Here is a 20,895-nt window from a genome sequence, read left to right as displayed (position 1 = left end):
GCCACGGACGGTATTTTTCATTTGGAAAACCCCACTCCTGAGCTTTCTGAAGGTCAACTTCGACGGATGTGTGCTAGAAGGTGGCAGGAGGGATGGTGCAAGTTTCATCATCCGAGGCCCAGACTCCAAGATGGTTGTTGCTGGTGGATGCCAAATCTTTGACATAGCTATTCTACGGGCTGAGCTGAGGGCAGCTTGGGCTAGTCTGTGCTAAGCCCAGTGTGCTATGCAAGCCAGCGCAGTCCCGCTCGAGGGTAACTTGGCTACGGTAATCGGCTAGATACAGGAGGCACTGACGGCATGAGTATCCGCCACTCTTTACTCTGCAATATTCGAGCTATAGTATGTGAAAACATCGCCTTCCAAGTTAAGCATGTTTACAAAAAAGCCAATAGAGCTATAGATTAGATAGCCTTGTGGCTGACTACTCTAGAGGAGCCCTTTGGGTTGGTGAAAGGGCAATGCGTCTTGTATGAGAGTCCTCAGAAAAGAAAGTCAGTGGAAGGACAGGGGGCTAGTTGTCTAGAACACTCCGAGACTTGTTATCTCTTAACTTTTTTGGATGCATTTACATTAAAAGCGTATGAATCATCTATTGTAGCAAGCAAGCAAGCAAAACAAAAAAAAAGAAAAAGGAAAAAAAAAGAAACGAAGAAGAAGAAGAAGAATGGTACCAAAATTTTGAAAGGCATTAACCCTCCTTCCAGAATGTCGTTTCTTAGTAACTTGGTTCCGCAAGTCTAAAGAGACTTGGATTTCAACCTACGTGGAGAAAAAAAATATAAATCAAATAAAATAAAATAATAAATGAAGATATAAAAATGGAGGCAGCAGGAGAGGAGAGAAGAAAAAATAATCACTTGTTTTCATTAGGAAGAGAAGACAAAATTAAGCTACATTCCCTTATTTCATTAAATTTATTAAGGGGATAAGAAAAGGGAATTAAAGTCTTATATTTGGCTAGTCTAAGTGAGGCAAATGGAGAGTAGTGCCCCGTATCCCAACCCTCTATTGTACTCTCTTAAGAAGCTCCCCTTCCCATTTTTCTCTTTTCTTTTACCTGATGTCCAATGTTCTCCTCTTCCTTCTTTTCCCTTGTTTCAATCTCTTCAAAAGTTCCTCTTCCTATTAAACTTCTTTCTTTTCCCTCTTGTCCAAGGTTCTCCTCTACCTTCTTCTTTTCCCTTGTTTGGAAGTGATCTTCTCTCCTTTCTCCTTTATTTTCTGTCCGCTTAATATATCCAAGCAGACATAAGAAAGGGTAGATTCTCATACCGAGATGAGGTATGTCTTGCCCACAGATCAAACCAGGAGCCTTTATTGCACTCTTCAATGGCTCTTCCCATCTTCTCGCTAAGTGCATCAAGCAAAGTTGTAATTCATGCTGGTAAACTACTGCAAACAAACATTTCAAAGCGACCAGTTTAAGGAACAAAAAAATTCAAACTGATCCATACATGACCTCAGTCCTGAAAATTTCTCCAGCATCACCTTTCAACATCTGAGAAAGTTGTCATCCTTGCTGTAATCCATGCTAGAAGTTACAATCTACTATCATTATTTATAGAACTTTTATTCAGTATTCACAAACATGAAACAAAATGGGCAAATAAGTTCAATTACAGAACATCAATCAACCGAAAGGGGAAACAAAATCACACAAATACCTATTACTTAGGAAAAAGAAGTTTAATAAATGTACAAGGGGCAACGGTACCATTATTGTGGAAAGTGAGGTCTTCAGTCTATGCACTAAGGAAATAAACGCATAAAATTATAACATTACTACAAGCCAGAGTTGCAGACTGCAATCATCCAAGCATATCCCAAAGGGCAAATCTCTGCGGTTCCTGACGGATTTCTGGTAACAGCTACAATACATAAGCTGCAAAAAAAGAAAACTATGCACAAAATCTTAGGACCACAGCAGAAAGGCTGATAAAATGACTGGTAGAGGTCATCAAATAAGAATTGAAAAACAGTTAAAATTCATCAAAGTCACAGTTTCAAACTTTCAATATATCACAGGAAAACAATAATCTGGAGCAGTCAAAAGACATGCAAATCATTCGTAGGACTAATAAACGTGTCAGAATAAAAACACAGAGTAGGAAGCAGCCACTCAAATATCAAACCATTTTTGTCTATTTTATCAACAATAAATTGGACAGAATCCTGGTAGCAGACTTAGACAACCACATGATGTGCCCAAAATCCTGATAAAAGCAGCTTCCTTGTCTATTTGGCAACAACAAAAATTCGGCATATAGCGCTGTAGCATGATCCAGCTAACGGAGTGATATGCTCAAGCATCCTAATAAAGGAAGCGTTCCTCTACTTTCATACCCTTGTTCGCTAACAATGCACATACTGTACAATCGAGGGCTTCTTAGGCATGAAGACAGAAGATTGATCATCAAGTGCAAGATATTCTGGCAGTGTTGACCTTCTGAAAGGAAGACTGAACAAGTGGGAGCATAGAGAGCTAGATGATACTAGGCAGCGTTACCTAGACAATTCAAATTGGGTTTTCAAAACAAAGTTCGCAATCTCCATCCCATACCGTACCATGTTGGTATACACAATTCATGTTATTCAGTGTGATACTTTAAATCAACAAACCATGATATCATCACAGTAAGATATGACTCTTGGAAGTCACACCTAAGAAGTTTTCAAGTTAAAATAAGTGAAGTTTTTGCAGGCTCTAACAAATTGATCTTTTGAAGATTCACATGTCCAAATTGTACAGACACTTGGACATGATATTTGTGCCACATGTCCAACAAACATTGATATTGGGTCAAGCAGTCAAATACTTATTAGGGTTGGAAACGGGCTCAGGCCGAGAGGGGTGGGTTATGGGCCTAGCCCAAAGAGAGTTCAAGCTGGGATTCAGACCCAGGTAGTGGAGAACAAATAAAAATGAGGCCCGGCCCAAAGCCCGACTTAGACCTGGCCTAGCATGGACTGCCCCTAACACTAACCCTCTTAATCCCCCATCCCCCACCCTTAACCCCCCACCACATGCCGTCATCCCCTCTTCACACCTCCTATCCCATAGCCCTCCCTCCCCTCCCTCCTACCGCCAATCCCCACCCCACTCTCTTCCTCTCTACCTCCATCTCCTCCTAGCCATCATTGTCATCGAAGTGGCTGAAGTCATGGCAGAGCCCAAGTGTTCCAGCCAATGGACATGGCTACTCTATCTCAAGGAAACCCACGGCCACTGCCATTGTTGCCACTTCCAAGAACCCTAACCTCAAATTTCCTAAGTATTTACTCCGCCAAAACCATAGAATGCTGCCAACCAACTCATCCCTAAGCCTCCCATTGCTCTGTGACTCGGACTTTGAGTTAGTGGGACTCGGACTTTGAATTAGTGTCCATCTCCTCCTGACTCTCCCTCTCCTCCTCCGACCCCGACCATTAGGACCTTCCTCGCCACCGAGAAGCCAGCGGCCAAGATCCCAATCTTGCTAAAACTTCGACCTTGCATCCAAGATCTACAACTATCGTGGTGGGTGAATCTCACCCTCCAGCACCGAGGCTACACACTTTGATGCAGTCACTCACAGAAGATATGGAGGAGCTTGGGCTCGGGTCCGGCCTGCTTAAGCTCCATTTAGGTCGAGCCTGTTTGGGTTCCCAGGTTCAGATTCAAGGTCAGGTCAGGCTTGGGACGCGTGCTGTAAAAAAAAATCAAGCCTTGGACTGCTCGAAGCTCAAAAATTCTTCCAGGCCAGCCGAGCCCAAGCTACACAAAAACCTGACTAGGCCCTGTTTAGTTCCAAAATCTAGTGCCAATTGCATGTATGCTGATGTATTATAAAGTCAGAAGCTATTACCAATATGTGAATAACTAACTTAATCTTCGCTCTTCTACTTTGAAATGCCTTGGATTCACTGTGCACCTGAATTGCCAGAATCTCTAGGACTAAAACATGGAGCAGAAGTGATTGTATCCTTATATAATAGAAGACATTGTGAAGAAATTGAAAATGCCAAAGACAACTAGGGTTCTTCCTCGGTGGTCATTGGAATCATCTCAGGTGGATAGCCACTTTAGTCTGGATTGCATATATACTTAATTAAAGGGATGGGTAACCGAATGAACTGTGCTCATGAATGGTGGTTACCTAGCAAGAGGTCTCACCATCCAAAACTAAAGCAACTTATAAATGAGAAACTTTCCATGCACGTTCTCTATATTTCTTGTTCCAACCTTGTATGTTGCATGTAATGAAAGAAATTAATAAAAGAAAACAGCAACAAAACCTCCTTTAACAAAAGGTGGGAAGAATGTTAAAAGAATCCGCCATGTCGTTAGACTTCATCAGAAAAGTGTGAAAGCAACTGCATCCACTCAAAAGGCAGCTCTTTTTTCCTAAAAAGAAAAAGCCCAGCACACACTACTTATTGGAAGATTAAGTGACTGTCTAACTGAAACCAGACTACCAGCCAGCCATCATTCTAGTATTAAGTAAAGTCAATTCAAGTTCTTTTCTTTCTCTTTTTTTTTGCCGAAACTGGTCTCAGATTTACTTCAGACAAGATGCCTGACAACTCACGTGATATGCAGGTTGTCATCTTCACTTCTCATTTAGCTTTATCAGTATAATGATATAATCGACTGCTCAAGGTGGGGGTCATAAGGCATGGATTGATGTCCTATTATAGGTCCCTTAGGAAGCATGACTCCTTCAAATTGTGCATGTTGCACCCATATCCGATATGCATCGAACACCGATAATTGTTGAACATGGCTAAAGCACTGTTTAATTTTGTAATTTTATCAAAACTAGTACCTTTAACAAAACATGAAACAGGTTTTGCCCAAACAGTTGTTTGAATAAATCCCAGAAAACAAGTTTTAGTTTACCTGGTCTTTCAAAAACTCAAAAAATGGGGTTTATTAAAAACTATCAGATCCATATATTTTAGAAAATGCGATCTCATAAAACCCAACTTATTGATCAAGTGACCCCCATCATGTATGAATGCCTCCATGCACGATCATATCCTCCTCTTCCACATTCCCTCATATCTTCTACTAGTCGATTCACTCACCTCATCCATATGCTCAAACGTCTTCGCCTCCACCTCATATTTCCTCTTCTTCTAATTTTTTGACACCAAAAGCCCTTTTTCATAACCCCTAACTAGAATCCCTCAGTATTAACCTGTAGACAAACCCTTTCCTGTATAGAACTTTCTTTTGCTTAGTCGTCTATCATGCTAAGCCCTTTGTGTACCTTGGAACCAACTCTTTTTGCGAATTGCTGTCTTCCCCTTCAAGGTGTTTTTGTTGTATTACCACCTAATTAGGCTTGTCTCCATTCTTGTTGCTAGATTCCAAGAGAACATCCCTCCTCACGGAGTTGTTTCCTTGATTCACTGTTGCCTCCACTTTTTGATGTATACCTTTTGTTGTTGAATGCTGTGCAGAGGTTCTATTGCTAGACACATGCTTCACTCTGTTAGTCACTTGGATGGTTTTTCTTGGTTTTTTTTAGGACCATAACATTGGTTGGATGATGGGCATTTTTCTTTTTCAATCACCTCGGAGCATTGGGCTTCTCTATGTTCATCACCAACACTATGTACAAAATATTGCTTTTTTACTTTTTTTATAGTTGGCTTTATAAGATTTACATTCTAGTTTATAAAAACACTAAGTTCATAGCATTATTGTATCTCTAATCAATCACACAACCTTCTATTTAATTAAGTTTTGTTACATTATTTGATTATCAATTTGTACATTTTATTCATATTTCATATTTCATATATTCAATTTAATTAGTAATAATACAAGATAACAAAATAGTATTATATTACTATCAAGGTATGTGTCTAAATACCGGATCCCGTACCAATACCAATCTATTACTGTATCAATACACTTGGTATGGGAGGCGGTTGGGCTTATCAACACTCCGTACACCCCTTGTATCATGTACCAATATTGACCGATACTGTATGGTCAGTATGCACTAGTATTGATCGATACGGCATTCCTTGATTACTACTCACTATCTAAATCTTGTTTTAACAAGTACATGCAAACAAAATAATAGACAAGATCAGGACTTGCATACGTGAATTATGAAAGCTATTTTATCAAATCTACCAATAAAACATGATTTATGAAAATGAATAAATAAATCCTAGCAACCAAGCAACACCTAAGATATGTATCTATGAGGACCTATGTGGGTGTGTGTTTAATCCCACATTAGTTATGCACCAGGAAGATTTTTGCTAGCCTTTATGGGTGATATTATAGGTTGTTACAAATAGAAAGTTATTATGTGTGTTCCTAGCCCTATATAAATATCTAAGATCTTCCCAATGCACAACTATAGGACAAAGCACATGTTTGCACGAGTTCTTACATAAAATCCTTTTGTAACGACTCAAGACCTCACCCAACAAGCCTAAGCAACAATTATTATTTAGATTCCTTGCAGTGCACGGCTGATCTAGAATTAAACACATGCTGGCATGGGTCCTCACATACTCTCCCAATAAAAACCTTAGCGTCTTCGTCAAGCTAAGGGCCCAATATCAAAAACAATGCAATCATAAAGACCACGATCCACTTATGATAAGTCCTAAAAAGGCCCATGATGTAGCGTCCCTTAGTTCATATGGGTTATGAGCCATGGTCGCTCTGGCACCATTTGTAACAACCCAGGACCTCATTCAGAAAAGACTAATCAAAAATAGTTTATTGGGTTCCTTCGCCCTATATACCTAAGATCTTCCTAGTGCACAACTGATGTGGGACTAAACACATGCCAGCACGATCCTCACAGTATTGATGCTTATTTTTAATACATTCATATATTTTGAAAATTTAAAAAAAAAAAAAGAAAAAAAGCTCAAGTAACACCAAAGATACTTCCTAGATACCTCTACAGTATGGGGTCTCTTCCCTAGATGAATATATAAAGGACAATTAACTCTAGAATTGTGATGTTCATATTGTCACATGGAAGGTGGCTTGTAATGCATATATCTGAATGATGACTAAACAATGGAATTTGCCTGTGTTATTTTTAAAGCATGCAATATTTTGTTATGACAAACTATTCTGATTTATGAATGCTTTTTAAATATATGAAAAAAAAATTTATCATCATACCCACCATTTGAAATCTTCTTGCACGCCGCCATGTCTTTCACGCATCAGATCATTACAAGATATGGTATTCCTTCCACATGACCTCACAGTTCATCAAACCAAGCAGTACACCCATGTTGATAATTACATTTCTATATGGTGTCCTCTTATTGCTCAATTATACTATCGTTATGTCCCACTTAGGCCAATCACATGGACTAATTCCTAGAGCAGCTATCCAAAAATGTCCCCAGTTGCATTTTTCTCATTGAGGTCAATGGAAAAGGCTGACCATGATCTTATAAGGAATTCTATTTTCATGATTAGCATATCCTTCATTTTTAACTCCTCGTTAAGATGACCAAAAAACAAAACTTATAACCCACTCAATCAAAGCCTGAAAAGGCTAGCTACTCCAGGCAAGAATTTCAATGTGGGGTAGATAACTAACAAGATACCATCATACCAAAGAGAACAAGAAAGTACAACCAAACCACAATAAAACTTACTCATATACCTTTGCTGAAGCAAAAATTTCAAGGATTGGACCAAGCATAACTCACAAAAATCAATAGATTTACAAGACAAAAATGTGCAATTAGATCATGAAGGCCTAATCACAATAAAAAAATAAATGGTAAATCTCTATGTTCACTAGACTAAGGTTGGCAACCCTGGGCACGACCCATGGATGCAACTAAAAATTGACATACAATAAGTTGGTTTTGGTAGAGCACCCAAATCTTAATTAGGGCTAATTCAACAAATATGTTCATTAAACAGGCTGGATTCAGGCTAACAGAGAGGGATGAGCAAGTTAGTAGTAGGGTTGCCTCGACAAGATTGGAATTCCAAACCTAGACCAGCACAAACCAACTCAACAATTCTTAAAACCTTAGTGTATTATTGCAAGTAAATGAGGACAAAATTTTGAACCATTAAATACATAATCTCAGTACCTCCTGCTTCTCTATTCTCTACTTTTCACCCTTTCCCCTTTGCAGCCTTGCCCTCTCCTCTTTCTCATCAACAGCTGCCTCTTCCTCTTCCTTTTTTTCAATGCCTCCCTCATGGACCCATTTCCTCTATCAATTAGTGCTAATCCTCATTTCATTTCCCCACTTCTATTAAGCCAACCTAGTAGGGGTCCTAGAAATATAAATCTTTTGCCAAAATGTTACGTACTTTCAAAATCCTTATGATTTCTACATTAAATTTTGGGGCTATGTTTTAGCAAGCTTTTAGTCCTTTCTGAACAGGAAGACTGTATACAGGCCATGCTTTTGGTCTAGATGAAGCCAGTAAACGAGAGTTACTGGCATCGTGTTTCAAATAGAATTTGATGGCTTATTATCTGGGTCTCTATAGAAACAAATTTTGCTATTTTAGGAAAGATATAAATTGTTATTTTCGCCAAGAAAGAGCAAAGAAGAGTCTTCATACCGGAGGAGTCCTATTAAGTCTTATTTTGGGAATACTAGTGCCATCTAGATGTTCCAATGTCCAACAAAGTTCGGTTTTGCAAAAATTCATAAATTCTCTGTTTTCTTCTGAATGGATGAATCTAACAAATCTGTCAACCCAGGGTTGACTATAGCCTTCTGAATGTTGAATAATATTTTGAAGTTGCAAGGCTACAAATTTTGGGAGAAACACTTGTTGTCTATTATCATGAAGGCCATATAGTCTGCCGTATTGGTCCCATGTATGAACTCAAATAAACATGATATGCAGATAACACAGACTTGGTGAAAGCCAAGGTTTCAGAAAGCTATGGAAGATGAATCATGAGAAGCTTTTAGGGTTTCGTCTCAAGCATTGAGGATTTCACTAGGAACCAAGAAGGAAGGTACATTACGTTATTGCGAAACTGTCAAGCACAACATACATGTGATGAAGCTGCCCCCAAGAATCCTACAGACAGCCTGGGAGATATAGCATACTAGTGTGGATAGAGATGCAAGTCCTTATGAAGGATAGTTCCTTTCATCGAGTACCAATGGTCTTTATTCATCAAATGCTACAATCTTTATCAAGAATGGAGCAGCATGGATGAATGCCATTGAGATTTCAGGAAATATGCAGCATTATATGAGTTCGACGAAGTGATGACGGTGAGGTATCAGACTGGCCTAAAGCTCCATATTCAGGATTGCATGGTAGCTTTCAAAAGTTCAACTGTCAAAGTGACCTGAATTACAACATACTTCAACCGATCAGTACACAACACCACAAAGATGCATCTCCTGTATGATACTGCAGTCCAATAAATTAAATCACTCACTGCTTATTGGAGGGATTTATTTGCTACCAAGGTTCAACATCAAATGAATCCCTCCAAATTCTTCAATACTGTTTTCAAAATATTTAAGCAAAAAAAATGTAGAATTAAAATAAAGCAAAGGAGCATTAGATCAGTGCAATAACTTATAAAATAAAGACCTGCACTCAGTGGATCAAATTACAGCTAACACGTGACTTCATCATTTTCATATCACAATTCACTCTGCCTTCACCATAAACTTATCATATTTTTAAGGTGAACAGGATTACTGTGAAGTGAAGATCTTATAGCAATTTCTAATGACTAAAAAAAATCAATTTAACTGGATCTCATTACTCTTTACCTCCAAATCACAGCTTTCTAAAGCTCATCATGTCACGTAGAATGACTGATTGTACTGGACCATGTAATTGGAGTTAAAATTTAAAAAAAAAAAAAAAAAGCATCAAAACAACTGTACCTGAAAGTTCTGAAGTTAACTGAACCCATAGAATCCAACCCAATCCACAAGTCAATCGAACAAATCCTCCCTAATATCTGACATCACGGCATCCCCCTCATCATCCACCCTTCCACCCGCAAGCCCCCCTCCCACGGGCCACTCTGAGGACACCGTCTCCCCGCTGGTGGCCGGGCCGGCCGACCCTGTCTCAGCCTGCGCCATCTGGGTGGGAGATGCCTCCACCATCGCGGACGCCGAGGGCCGCTCCGGCAGAACCAGGCGGTGCCTCCTCCTGATATGCTGGAGCGCGGTCCGGAGAGCCAGGGCCCCGCTACCATCATCCTCGTCGTCATCATCAAAGAAACTCCCGAACCGGACCGACATGCGGGGCCGGCGGTGGTCGGCGGCGGCGGAGGAGGAGTCGTCGGGAAGGCGGAAGCGGCAGACAGGGCAGGAGTTGTGGAGGGAAAGCCAGGGGACGATGCAGTCGGAGTGGTAGAAGTGAGAACAGGGGAGCTGGCGGGCGTCAGATTGAAGGGGGAACTCGTCCTTGCAGACAGCGCAGAAGACGGAGGGGTCGAAGATCTGGATGGTGGGGAGGGCGTCGATGGAGGATTTGGGGGCAGGGGAGGGGCCCCGGAGGGGGATGGGCATGGGGAGGGGCTGGTCGTCGCCGGCGGCGAGGTGGTGAATGAGGCGGCGGAGGTAGGCCTGGGCGGGGACGCGGCGACGGCGGTGGGGGTCGTCGAGTGAGTCTGTGAGGAGGTCGAGGTCGGGCATGTCGGAGTCGGAGTCGGAGAGGGAAAGAGTTAGGGTATTGGAGCGGTGGGGAGGAGGGGAAGGGGGGAGTTCCATCTCCTCAAGGAAGTCGCTGCGGCACTGGGGGCAAAGGGGAGGGGCAGGGGAGGACGAGGGGAGGAGGGTCACGCTCATGTCGCACTCGTGGCACCAGAAGGTCAGAGGTTGTTGATGGGCCGCAGCGCTGCCGCCGGATGAGGCGGCGCAGCCCTCTCCACCGCCGGCGCCACCGGCGTGGTTGTTTTGGTTCGGCGGAAGGGCGGCGGAGGACGACATGGCTCTCCGCCTCCCTCTCTCTCTCTCTTCCCCTCTCCTTTTCGTGGAGAAATCGGAATAGGGAAGACTTTGGTGCGATGGGTGTGTGGACTAGCAAAACGGACGGCCTTTTATTCCATGGGATGGAGGCATTGCGTTCGCCGGCCCCTGTTAGGACATGGAATAATGGAGGGGTCCTCGCAAGCAATTAAGTAACATAAAAACAACGTGCAAATAAATTCCATCTCGTCGCTTTGGCCGAGTGGTTAAGGCGTGTGCCTGCTAAGTACATGGGGTTTCCCCGCGAGAGTTCGAATCTCTCAGGCGACGAATACCTTTTTTTTTATTTGTTGAAAGATAAATGGCCTATATAAATTAATTCAGAAACAAATTTTGTATTACTTTAACGGTGATCTATCAAAGTCCGGCATATGGACTCCCATCAGAATATGCAATGAGCAATGGCCTACTTTTCTGAAAACAAAAACCAGAAATGGCCTACTTGAATTTAGACTCTTTAGAGCATTTAAATTATTTAGAAAATAGTGTCAGGTAGAACTCAATGCGTGACTCATATAAATTAGGAGACATTGCAGCCCTTTAGGAGCTAACCACGGGACTTTGAGGAGAAGTTTGAAAAAAAAAAAAAAAAAGCTAAAAAGAATGACAAGCTTCCATGATGACTTGATGAGTTTCCCAAGCTAAAGATCATCGCATGTTTTTGAAAAGAGTTATTGTAGAGGTAAGAGAAGGCAAAGCCAATAGAAAGGTCACCCAACTAAATGTCTTTCCAAAGAATAACTTTTCATTACCAAGAAGAATATATTTAACCAAAAGAGATCTAGTAATCTCAAAATTATTTCAGTATGGAATAGTCTTCGTCATCTTTATAATTATCTATTTGCGCCTTCTTCTCTTAAGATGGAACAAAGAGGAGGAATCCGACTCGGGACTACAGAGTTACGCTAGCAACTATAGACTACGGATAAACTAAGACAAGCCAAAGCAACTAAAAAAAAAAGATAAAATAAAGGAATTGATAATTTTTTGATTGGCAAGAGACTTCTTTTTGAAGTTACATTCTAATATGTTTACAATCATTTACGAACTACCAACTAATCGCTTGCTTCTCATGCTTACACTTGCCGCTACCTATCTTCTACCTTCCTTCGACAATTATAATGGTTAGTTCGAATCGCTCTTCCCACTTTCCATGGCTTATTCTTTTGATAACCTCCCACATTGATAATCTTTTTCTAGATTGATCACTAGACCTGATTGGCCTTAAGTCATGTACTTAATAACTTGGATGGGCCACCTTCACCTGACCTATGTCCCTTAATCTATATTTCAAGAGGTCCTTCAGCCTGATTTAACCGGCATTCTTTTAGATACCACTTAGCCTACCAAACATCATGTGGTAGTTTAATCAGGTAGATTTCCAGTCATCTTTAGTCCGTTTAGCCTACCCATGTGGCTCTCATCTAGCCAGCCTTTAGAATTTACACTACATGTGGGGAAGGGGCATAAATATTGTCCATATAAGCATTCATTTAATTGACTAAGTTTTGGGGGATGTAAAAAGGTTTTTTTTCTATCACCTTACCAATGGACTCGCTCAGAAAAGTATATCTTTATGTGAATTGATGAGGTCAAGGAAGATCGGCCTCCGGCCCACACGTCCGACCTCGCCCCCATCGGTCTAAACAACGGAAACAGTTGCTTCTCCTCAGAGGTATTGTCCGCTTTGAAGGAGGTTTCATAGTCTCTTTCCAATGCACGATTTTGCCCCATGAAAGACACCTCTGAAGAGAAAGGGATAGCCCTCCTCCATTTAAGGAACAAACATTTCCGCTATTTAGTCGATGTGGGACTAAGTTCATGCCCCTTTATTCCTACAACATAGCCCCCCCAGTGGGCAGATCTGTGCCGGGGTCAAGGAGACCTGCATGGGCCACCAGTGATGAGGTCAAGGGAGATCGACCTCCGGCCCGTGCGTCCAGCGCTACGGGAGATCTGCCGCCTTCCGACCTCACCCCCACCGGTCTAAACAGCGGAAGCGACTGCTTCTCCTTAGAGGTATTGTCCGCTTTGAAGGAGGTTTCATAGTCTCTTTCCAACACACGATTTTGTCCCACAAAAAATACCTCTGAAGAGAAAGAGGTAGCCTCCCTTCATTTAAGAAACGGATCTCTCCGCTGTTTAATCGATGTGGGACTAAAAGTTCATGCCCCTTTATTCCCACAACATGAACCACCAAAGCTTTTCATTCCATGTATGATAGTTGTTGTTTATTTGTGCATAGTTGTTTTTTTTTTCTAAATTTTCTACAACCAAATGATGCATCTGTGAGTTCAAAATAATTGGAAAGGTAACCTTATAAGTCATAACACATCCTCTTCTTATGGTGAAAAGGAAATGTTATGCTTGATAATGAAAACGAAACTTGGTGCCATTCTCAATGTTAATAAATAATTATTATTAAAAAATACATATCCTTAATAGCCTTCAAGATGGAAGGATGACAACAATAACTTCTCTTTTTAACAAAATTAGTATGGTTTTGCATGTACCTCAGCTGATATAGCAGTTAACTATGAATCGAGGCCTAACATGTCCATCTATTAGCCTTCTTGCTCTAACCACAAGAGAAGTACCAAGAACCAACAATTTAACATGTCCAAATTTGGATGGAAAAGTGGCATTCATATAGCATTTGCAAGGTTTTTATTTCTATATGTCAGAGACAACCGTTGCCACATCATTAATTTGCCTTCCATTCTAAAAGTCTTATCTATTTTTACAAAGATATGAGATCTTATGCCAACAAGAGGTCCTGCAATTCTTTTCAGATAATAGTAGATATATGTGCCAATTGCTCTCAAGTTGTAACATGAAGCATTTGATTTCACCATTTAGAAATGGTGGAGTTGCTTGTCAGTTGCTGTCAAATAGAACAATCATAGCTTAAAAGTTGCTTCCAATAAGAATGTCATGTTGCTTCTTTTGTAATCCTACTTTGTTTTGATCATTAAAGCTTTATTAGCAGTCTAAGCTTATGGTTTTGGCAAGACTCAACACTCGACACTATCGATCAAGGCATAGGTCAGCTTTATTTTCTTGTCCTAAGTATCCTTACACTCTCCAATCCCCTATCAATGGTAGAAGGAACTAATAAAGTACTCTATTAGTTTAATGATGCATCCAAAAAATGGTGCTTTAGCTTTAACGTCGACTTATTTTATATATGAAAATAACAATTTTATAATCAAGGAATATACCCTCTTGATTGCTTCTATCAGTTTTTTTTACATCGAGAAAACTCTTTTTATTTATCTTTAAAAAACATAAGTTTTCTCACCGTTGACTATCACATGTTCTCTCTCATTCTTTCGATCTCTTTCATAAAACTCTTAAACAAATTGGATTATGTCTCCTTTTTTGCATTTTAACTCCCAAACAGATTTGGACTCTGAGATCTCACTCCTCCATAGATTAAATATGCATTGCACGCGCTCGATTACTACTTCTGCATAAAAACACCATGGTGGCATCTTGTGAGAACCCGTGCGAGTATGTGTTTAATCCCACATCGGTTATTCGCTGAGTAGATCTTAGGTACTTATACAGGATCAAGGAACCCAAATAATAACTTTCGGCTAGCCATTTTGGGTGAGATTCTGGGTCGTTACAAATGGTATCAAAGCGGACCCGGCCTATAACCTATGTAGACTAGGGGACACTGCAGCACGGATCCATTGGGGCTGACCATAGGCCAATCGTGGTGTTTGTGATTAGATTTGAATAGATTTGAACCCTTAGCCTGACGAGGACGTCAGGGCTTGAACGGGAAGAGTATGTAAGAACCCGTGCGAGTGTGTGTTTAGTCCCACATCGATTATTCGCTGAGTAGATCTTGGGTACTTATACAGGATCAAGGAACCCAAATAATAACTTTCGGCTAGCCATTTTGGGTGAGATCCTGGGTCGTTGCACATCTAATAAGGAAAACTCTGAATTGCATGACCCCATCTACTTAACATTGGACTTTGCTTCAATAGCCTAATTTGCTAGCATTTGCCAACTTAGCACAATATTAATGAAGAGATTTTGTAAGATGAGTTATTATTTGTATGATTTTGTAATATGTCATGTCAATAGGTTGAAGCACATCTTGTATGACAAGATTTACTTTTCGAAAGGGGAAATCAAGGCTACACCCTAGATGGATTACCATTTAATCCTTGAACCATGTATAAGTGTGAAAAATAGGGACAATTGCATAGAAAAGCAAGCATAATTCTATACAAAATTCAGATCTAACTTCATAAGACTAAACATAAAATGTTAATTGTGTAAGGGCTAAAAGTAAGACAATAATCCAACAAAAGATCAAGATAAAGCGTGTTTGACTTCCAAGCCGGCAAAGACTCCTTGGTATATACCTAGATTCACATATTGCCTTTACTAGCATTTCATGATTTTAATAAAATTTCGATAAGTTTATCTATCTTTAGACCAAGAACTATGTTCCCCTATTAAGAATGAAGTTGCAAAGCCCAGTTCAAACACATTGCAAGCATTACTTCAATTCATGCTTTTAACAGTGTTTGTATTATCAACTAGTAAATTTTTATGTATGTAGAATTTGAATTTCCAAGGTGGCTAATTTTGTGGCTATAATTCACTCATATGAGAGATCTCGACCCATTAGATTGATAATATTTTTTTCTAAATCATCAGATCATAAAAAATCATCCTCCAATTTTATTTAGGAATAATAGAAACCCTTCAATCCAAGTGAAAAAAATTGAAACTATGTCATATAATTTGTAAGAGAATAGGAATCAGCTTCCTATTTAGAAATTGCAATGATTTAATGAACACATCTACATAATAATTTTTTGTTCTCAAAATAATCTGCACAATAATTTTTTTTATTTTATTATTAATTAAGTCCACATGCATTCCCATGTGCACCTTAACTAGTAAATATAATGTCTATTCCATCTCCAATGGGTCCTTTGCCTGGTTGGTCTCGGTATTCAAATAAGCCAGGGAGATACGGAAGAAAGATTTATGATAATTTTTTTAAAAAAAATCTAAATTTTCAATGAAATCTCTATTATTTGTTTTTTTAAGAATTTTTTTTGCACGAATATCCTCCTAAATATCGAATTTTACGTAAATACTCTTTCAAAATTAATATTTGCATATATACTTTTGTAAAATACTTATTTTACTATTCTACTCTTTTTTATTCTTATATTAGAAGATCCGTTATATTAAGTGTATTTGCGCATAAATAGTATTTTATGAGGATACAGCAATAAATATAAATTTGAAGAGACTATTTATGCAAATTAAAATTTTTAGTAGAATATTTACGTAAAGAATTTTTTTTTTAACTTAAATTGCTTCTTATTTTGCACGTGCACGTGCTTTTATTTCCAAATCTGAGACAATTTGGGTCGGACTAAAATTGAACCGGACCGGAGAGTAGCCCATACAGATCGACAAAAGCCGAAATGGACGGTAGATCCATCTTCCCGTATATAGTAATTGCTATACGGACGCCCGCAAAAGGACAGGACCACTTTACCTCAACGGCCTTTGTCATAAAAAACATGAGTTTTTCCAGACTCTTCTGAACCGAAGCATCCAGAAGCGCTCCTCACCCCGTTATCCACGCTTATATCCGCCCTCCCGAGCCCCTCGTCCTTCACTCCTCTCGCATTCCTCTCGGGACTTTTATCGAACACTTTGCCTTCGTCTCTTTTCTCCCTTTGTTCTCCGCGAAGCCCCGGTTCTCTTCTCGACTTCATGGCGAAGTTCGGCGAGGCTGACAAGCGGTGGATCGTAGAGGACCGGACGGACGGCACCAACGTCCACAACTGGCACTGGGCGGAGCGGGACTGCCTCGAATGGTCGCGCTCCCTTCTCTCCTCCCTCCTCTCCAATCTCACCATCCTCGACGGAGAGGGCGGCCTTGCCATCCGTACCAAGACCCTGGACCGCGTCGACGGCGAAGCCTACGTCAACGTCCGCAAGGGCAAGGTCATCCCCGGCTATGAGCTTTCCCTCTCCCTCTCCTGGGAGGGCGAGGCCCGCGACCCCGCCGGCGGCCCTCCGCTCCTTAAGGTCTCCGGCTCCCTCGAGGTCCCCTACCTCGCCGACGAGAACGCTGACGAGGACCCCGAGGTCAAGATTACCATCCGCGACGACGACGGCCCTGTCGGCGCGCGGATCAAGGACGCCTTTATCGCCAAGGGCAAGTCGCTGGTGCTCGAGAAGATCCGCGCTTACGTTCAGGCCATGGCGAAGGGCGGGCCGGTCAAGGACGAGCTCGAGGTGAAGAAGGCGCCGTCGGCCGCCGGGAAGGCCGCGTCTCCGGCGCCGGCGGCGGGAGGAAAGGCTGCGCCGGCGGTCCCTGCGTCAGGGAATGCAGCGGCGGCGAAGGCGAAGAAGGAGAAGGTGAAAGAGGGCTTCAAGACGATAACTTTGACAGAGAAGTTCAATTGCAGGGCGAGGGATCTGTATGAGATCTTGATGGACGAGAACCGGTGGAAGGGGTTCACTCAGAGCAATGCGAGGATCAGCAAGGAGGTTGGAGGTCAGTTCAGTCTCTTCGATGGGTCGATCACCGGAATGAATGAGGAATTGCAGGAAGGAAAGCTTATTGTTCAGAAGTGGAGATTTGGGAGCTGGCCCGAAGGGATCCATTCAACGGTATGCACATAATCTTTGTCAGTTTTCTCTGATTGCTTTTTCAATTGATGACTGGGGCTTTTGATATGTTTCTGTTTCTGGAATGCAGGTGCGGCTGATACTTGATGAGCCGGAGCCAGGAGTCACAATCGCAAAACTGACGCAGACTGACGTGCCAGAGGAAGATAAGTAAGTGTTTTTTTTTTCTTGTTCTTTTTAACAAGAATTTAAACTAAGATATACGAACCATTGATGTAATGCTATTAAATCCTTGTTTGTTTGAATTTCATGGCTGGATTTTTTTTCAGGTACGGTAATGCTACAGTGGTGGAGAACACGGAGAGGGGATGGAGAGAGCTCATCTTTCACAAGATACGAGCAATCTTTGGTTTTGGAATCTGATCATTCTGGCATGACTCTTGTTTTCCTTTTCAACGGGTCGAGCATCATCACTATCTTTATATGCCGTATAATTTTGATTGTAGGAAATGCATGAACTTCTAAACATAGCATAATCATTGTTTAGCTTGCAAATGCTGCTGGAAACTTCAAGATTTTGTTTGGTTGGTTCGTCATAATGTCCATGTAACAGTAACTTGATAAACAAATTCAACGCTTTAAAAGGGTATCACTTTTCTTCCATTTTCGATTTAATTTATGGGGAGTCATAATTATTAATTTCCAAAAGGTAAGAAAGAATGGTAGTTGGTTGTTTCATTTTATGGATTGTCTATCGTGCCTGTTTTTTCCCCTTGCTCTCTTGCTTATTGTGTCTTTACAGTTAGCATTCCCTCTCCTTATGTTCAATTATTTTTTCTTACTGCAAAAAAATATTCTTTGCTAATCTCAGGATGCTTCTTTGTATGTTTTAGCTGACCAACTATTTGAAGTCTCACTGCGTTACTAAGTACAATATATCAAGGCTGTAGTGCTGAGGAAATGATTTGGATCCATTAGTGAAGTTGATCGTTCTTGACCATTTGGAACATGGAACTGAACAAGATTTTTTAAGAGAAGTAGCCTGCTTTTTTAATGAAACTGAGAAAAGAAAATTATTAATGCCATTGTCTAGGCTTATTCATCTTTGGCAATATACAAAATTTTGGAATTTAACAACTCCAGCAACTTCACCCTAACATTCTAAAACTTGTGCCAGAGTGCTTAAAACTGTTAGTTCAACTCTCATCTTCTAGCCCTTCAAAGTTAAGTATAACAGGATTAAAAAATTAAAAAGTTTAATGAAATTGTTTTCCAATTGGAAAGAATTATAGCACCGTAGCTTGGGAAGAACACTGAACATGTGATGATTTTTTGTCTAGATGGTGAAAGTTGTGAAGCTTAGTTATTAGCTGTGATCTCTCTCATCATGCTATTGCTCTAGAAATAAATGTAAGGCAAACTAAACGGGGCAAAATCCCTTTTCCCTATACCCTTAGTCGGTCTTTCTTTTTGTAATATTTTACTGGGAGACTACATGAGGTGCATCAATCAAGACAAAAGGTGGTGTGAGATGTCACATTGTTTTAGGGAACCCTATATGCTTTTGGAATCAAGAATCATCAACAAGGGCATTCTGGAATGTTTTAGTTTCTTATCTAAGACTTGTATCACTTGATGATGCCATGTGAATTACTAGAAACATGTGAAGTTTACAGCTAACCCAATAATCAAAGTTCCATAGGGGGACTATAGACAAAAAATCATCTTTCTAAAGAGATTTGATTTGGAACTACTATAAATCAAAGGTCCAATATTCAAATCATGTTAGAGGTTTTCCCTTACGATATTTGCGTCAATAGACAATTTAAAATACCTTGGTCCATGTCAAATAGCAATAATTGAAAACATTTATTTTTATATGATATCCAAGGACTCATCATGTGGATACGTAAAATATAGAATTTTCATCCTAGTAGGAAAAGATAGAAATGGATATTCAATTTGAAGTGAGTAAACAAAATTTTATGCTAATAAATATATAGAATTTTGTGGAAAACCATATTTGATGAAAGTTGTATGTACCGCTTGGAGGGAAATGTTTATTATCATCCTCATGTTACGTCAGTAATAGTTGTGAGTTAAGAAAAGCTAATCAGGAGCACTTCCTAGCTAGCTAATCTATCACAAACAATCAATGCAATATATCGGGTCAAAAAACCAAAATAAGTGATTTAGTTTACCCCTCGTATTTTAAAAAAGAAAAAAAAACTAACTTTTCAACTTCTTTCACACTCATGTCACATCGGTAGTGGTTGAGTTTCTTTTTCTAACAAAAAAAGCTAATTGGGTAGCATTTTCCTAGCTAGTTTATACGTCATGAACACTCAATTCTTGTATCTTCATCATCCCATTAAATTTTTATCAGATTCGAGACATTGAATACTGGTAGGGCTATGGATGGGTCATACCCAGGTTGGATTCATCTACCCATGTCCGAACTTGATAAGACTAATCATTTTCGGATTCAGATTTAGATCCATGAAAATGAGTAAGATCCAAACTATTCAAACCCAATTGTTAGTTGTATTCGTGTATTTTTGGGTTCAATCTAGCATGCTATGAGAAGTGAATGATTGGTTTTGAAAAAGAAAAATCAAATCAATTTTTAAGAGGTTTAGGTTTTCATTTATGTTTGATTTGATTGGGATTAAATACAATCTAAAGTGAATGATTGATTTTGAAAAAGAAAATTTAAATCATTTTTAGAAGAGGTTTAATTTTTCATTTATGTTTGATCGTCGGTGGAGGTCCATCGAGGGGGGGCTCTAAATAAGAGTGGAGGCTAGGCTTATCCTAGCCTCTGACAGAGTTCGTGGTAGAGGTGGACTCTTTCTCTGCCACAATCAACTAGGGCTCTAGCCTATTTTTGAGTGAAACAGCCCTTTGGGCTGCAATTGGGTGATGGGTCAGGCCGACAGGCCGGCCCAATGAGGTTGGGCCTCACATTCTTCCCTCTTTTAAAAAATTTCATCCTTAAAACTTAACATACCGTCATTCTCAAACAAATGGGGGTACTGAGTCTTCATCTAATACCCCCCCATGCTTCTGCTGTGCAACTGTGATCAAAACTAACTCTTCTATACCTGTTACATGCCTAACCATACGAATCATAAATCTAAGCTTAAGAGCCTCGATCTTCTAGCTGATTCTCTTTCCTTGCATTCTACCCATTACTAAACTTTTAAGCTTAACCCACGATCAAACTGGTGCTCTGATACCATAATTGTGATGCCCCAGATCCAGAGTATGACATGGTCGTGCTACCAAAGGGTACAACCC

General features: G+C 40.3%; 2 protein-coding genes and 1 non-coding gene across 4 annotated transcripts; 2 read left to right on the top strand and 1 right to left on the bottom strand.

Annotated features, from left to right (window-relative positions):
* Positions 1 to 1,532: 1,532 nt before the first annotated feature.
* On the bottom strand, positions 1,533 to 11,034 carry LOC103708666 (E3 ubiquitin-protein ligase RING1-like). Of its 2 annotated transcripts, none has more exons than XM_039129420.1 (2): positions 9,874 to 11,034; positions 1,533 to 1,901 (listed from the first exon to the last, which is right to left on the bottom strand). In XM_039129420.1, exon 1 carries the CDS (start codon positions 10,927 to 10,929, stop codon positions 9,925 to 9,927), a length of 1,005 nt encoding a protein of 334 aa, XP_038985348.1. In that variant the 5' UTR covers positions 10,930 to 11,034; the 3' UTR covers positions 1,533 to 1,901; positions 9,874 to 9,924. The 2 variants fall into 2 exon arrangements, with proteins under 2 accessions (XP_038985348.1, XP_038985347.1); XM_039129419.1 differs by having other exon boundaries at positions 1,533 to 1,885; positions 9,874 to 11,031.
* A 122-nt stretch (positions 11,035 to 11,156) lies between these two features.
* TRNAS-GCU lies at positions 11,157 to 11,238 on the top strand. Its single transcript has one exon. It is a non-coding gene; the product is annotated as a tRNA-Ser (tRNA).
* A 5,332-nt stretch (positions 11,239 to 16,570) lies between these two features.
* On the top strand, positions 16,571 to 18,333 carry LOC103708625 (activator of 90 kDa heat shock protein ATPase homolog). The gene is made up of 3 exons (XM_008793642.4): positions 16,571 to 17,637; positions 17,726 to 17,805; positions 17,925 to 18,333. Exons 1-3 carry the CDS (start codon positions 16,732 to 16,734, stop codon positions 18,016 to 18,018), a joined length of 1,080 nt encoding a protein of 359 aa, XP_008791864.2. The 5' UTR covers positions 16,571 to 16,731; the 3' UTR covers positions 18,019 to 18,333.
* The last annotated feature ends 2,562 nt before the right edge of the window (positions 18,334 to 20,895 follow it).

The sequence above is a fragment of the Phoenix dactylifera genome, chromosome 8 (genome assembly GCF_009389715.1).
Source record: "Phoenix dactylifera cultivar Barhee BC4 chromosome 8, palm_55x_up_171113_PBpolish2nd_filt_p, whole genome shotgun sequence".
In the NCBI taxonomy this organism is placed as follows: domain Eukaryota; kingdom Viridiplantae; phylum Streptophyta; class Magnoliopsida; order Arecales; family Arecaceae; genus Phoenix; species Phoenix dactylifera.
The sequence above is the reverse complement of the archived record's forward strand: the minus strand, read 5'-3'. Positions and strand labels throughout refer to the sequence as shown.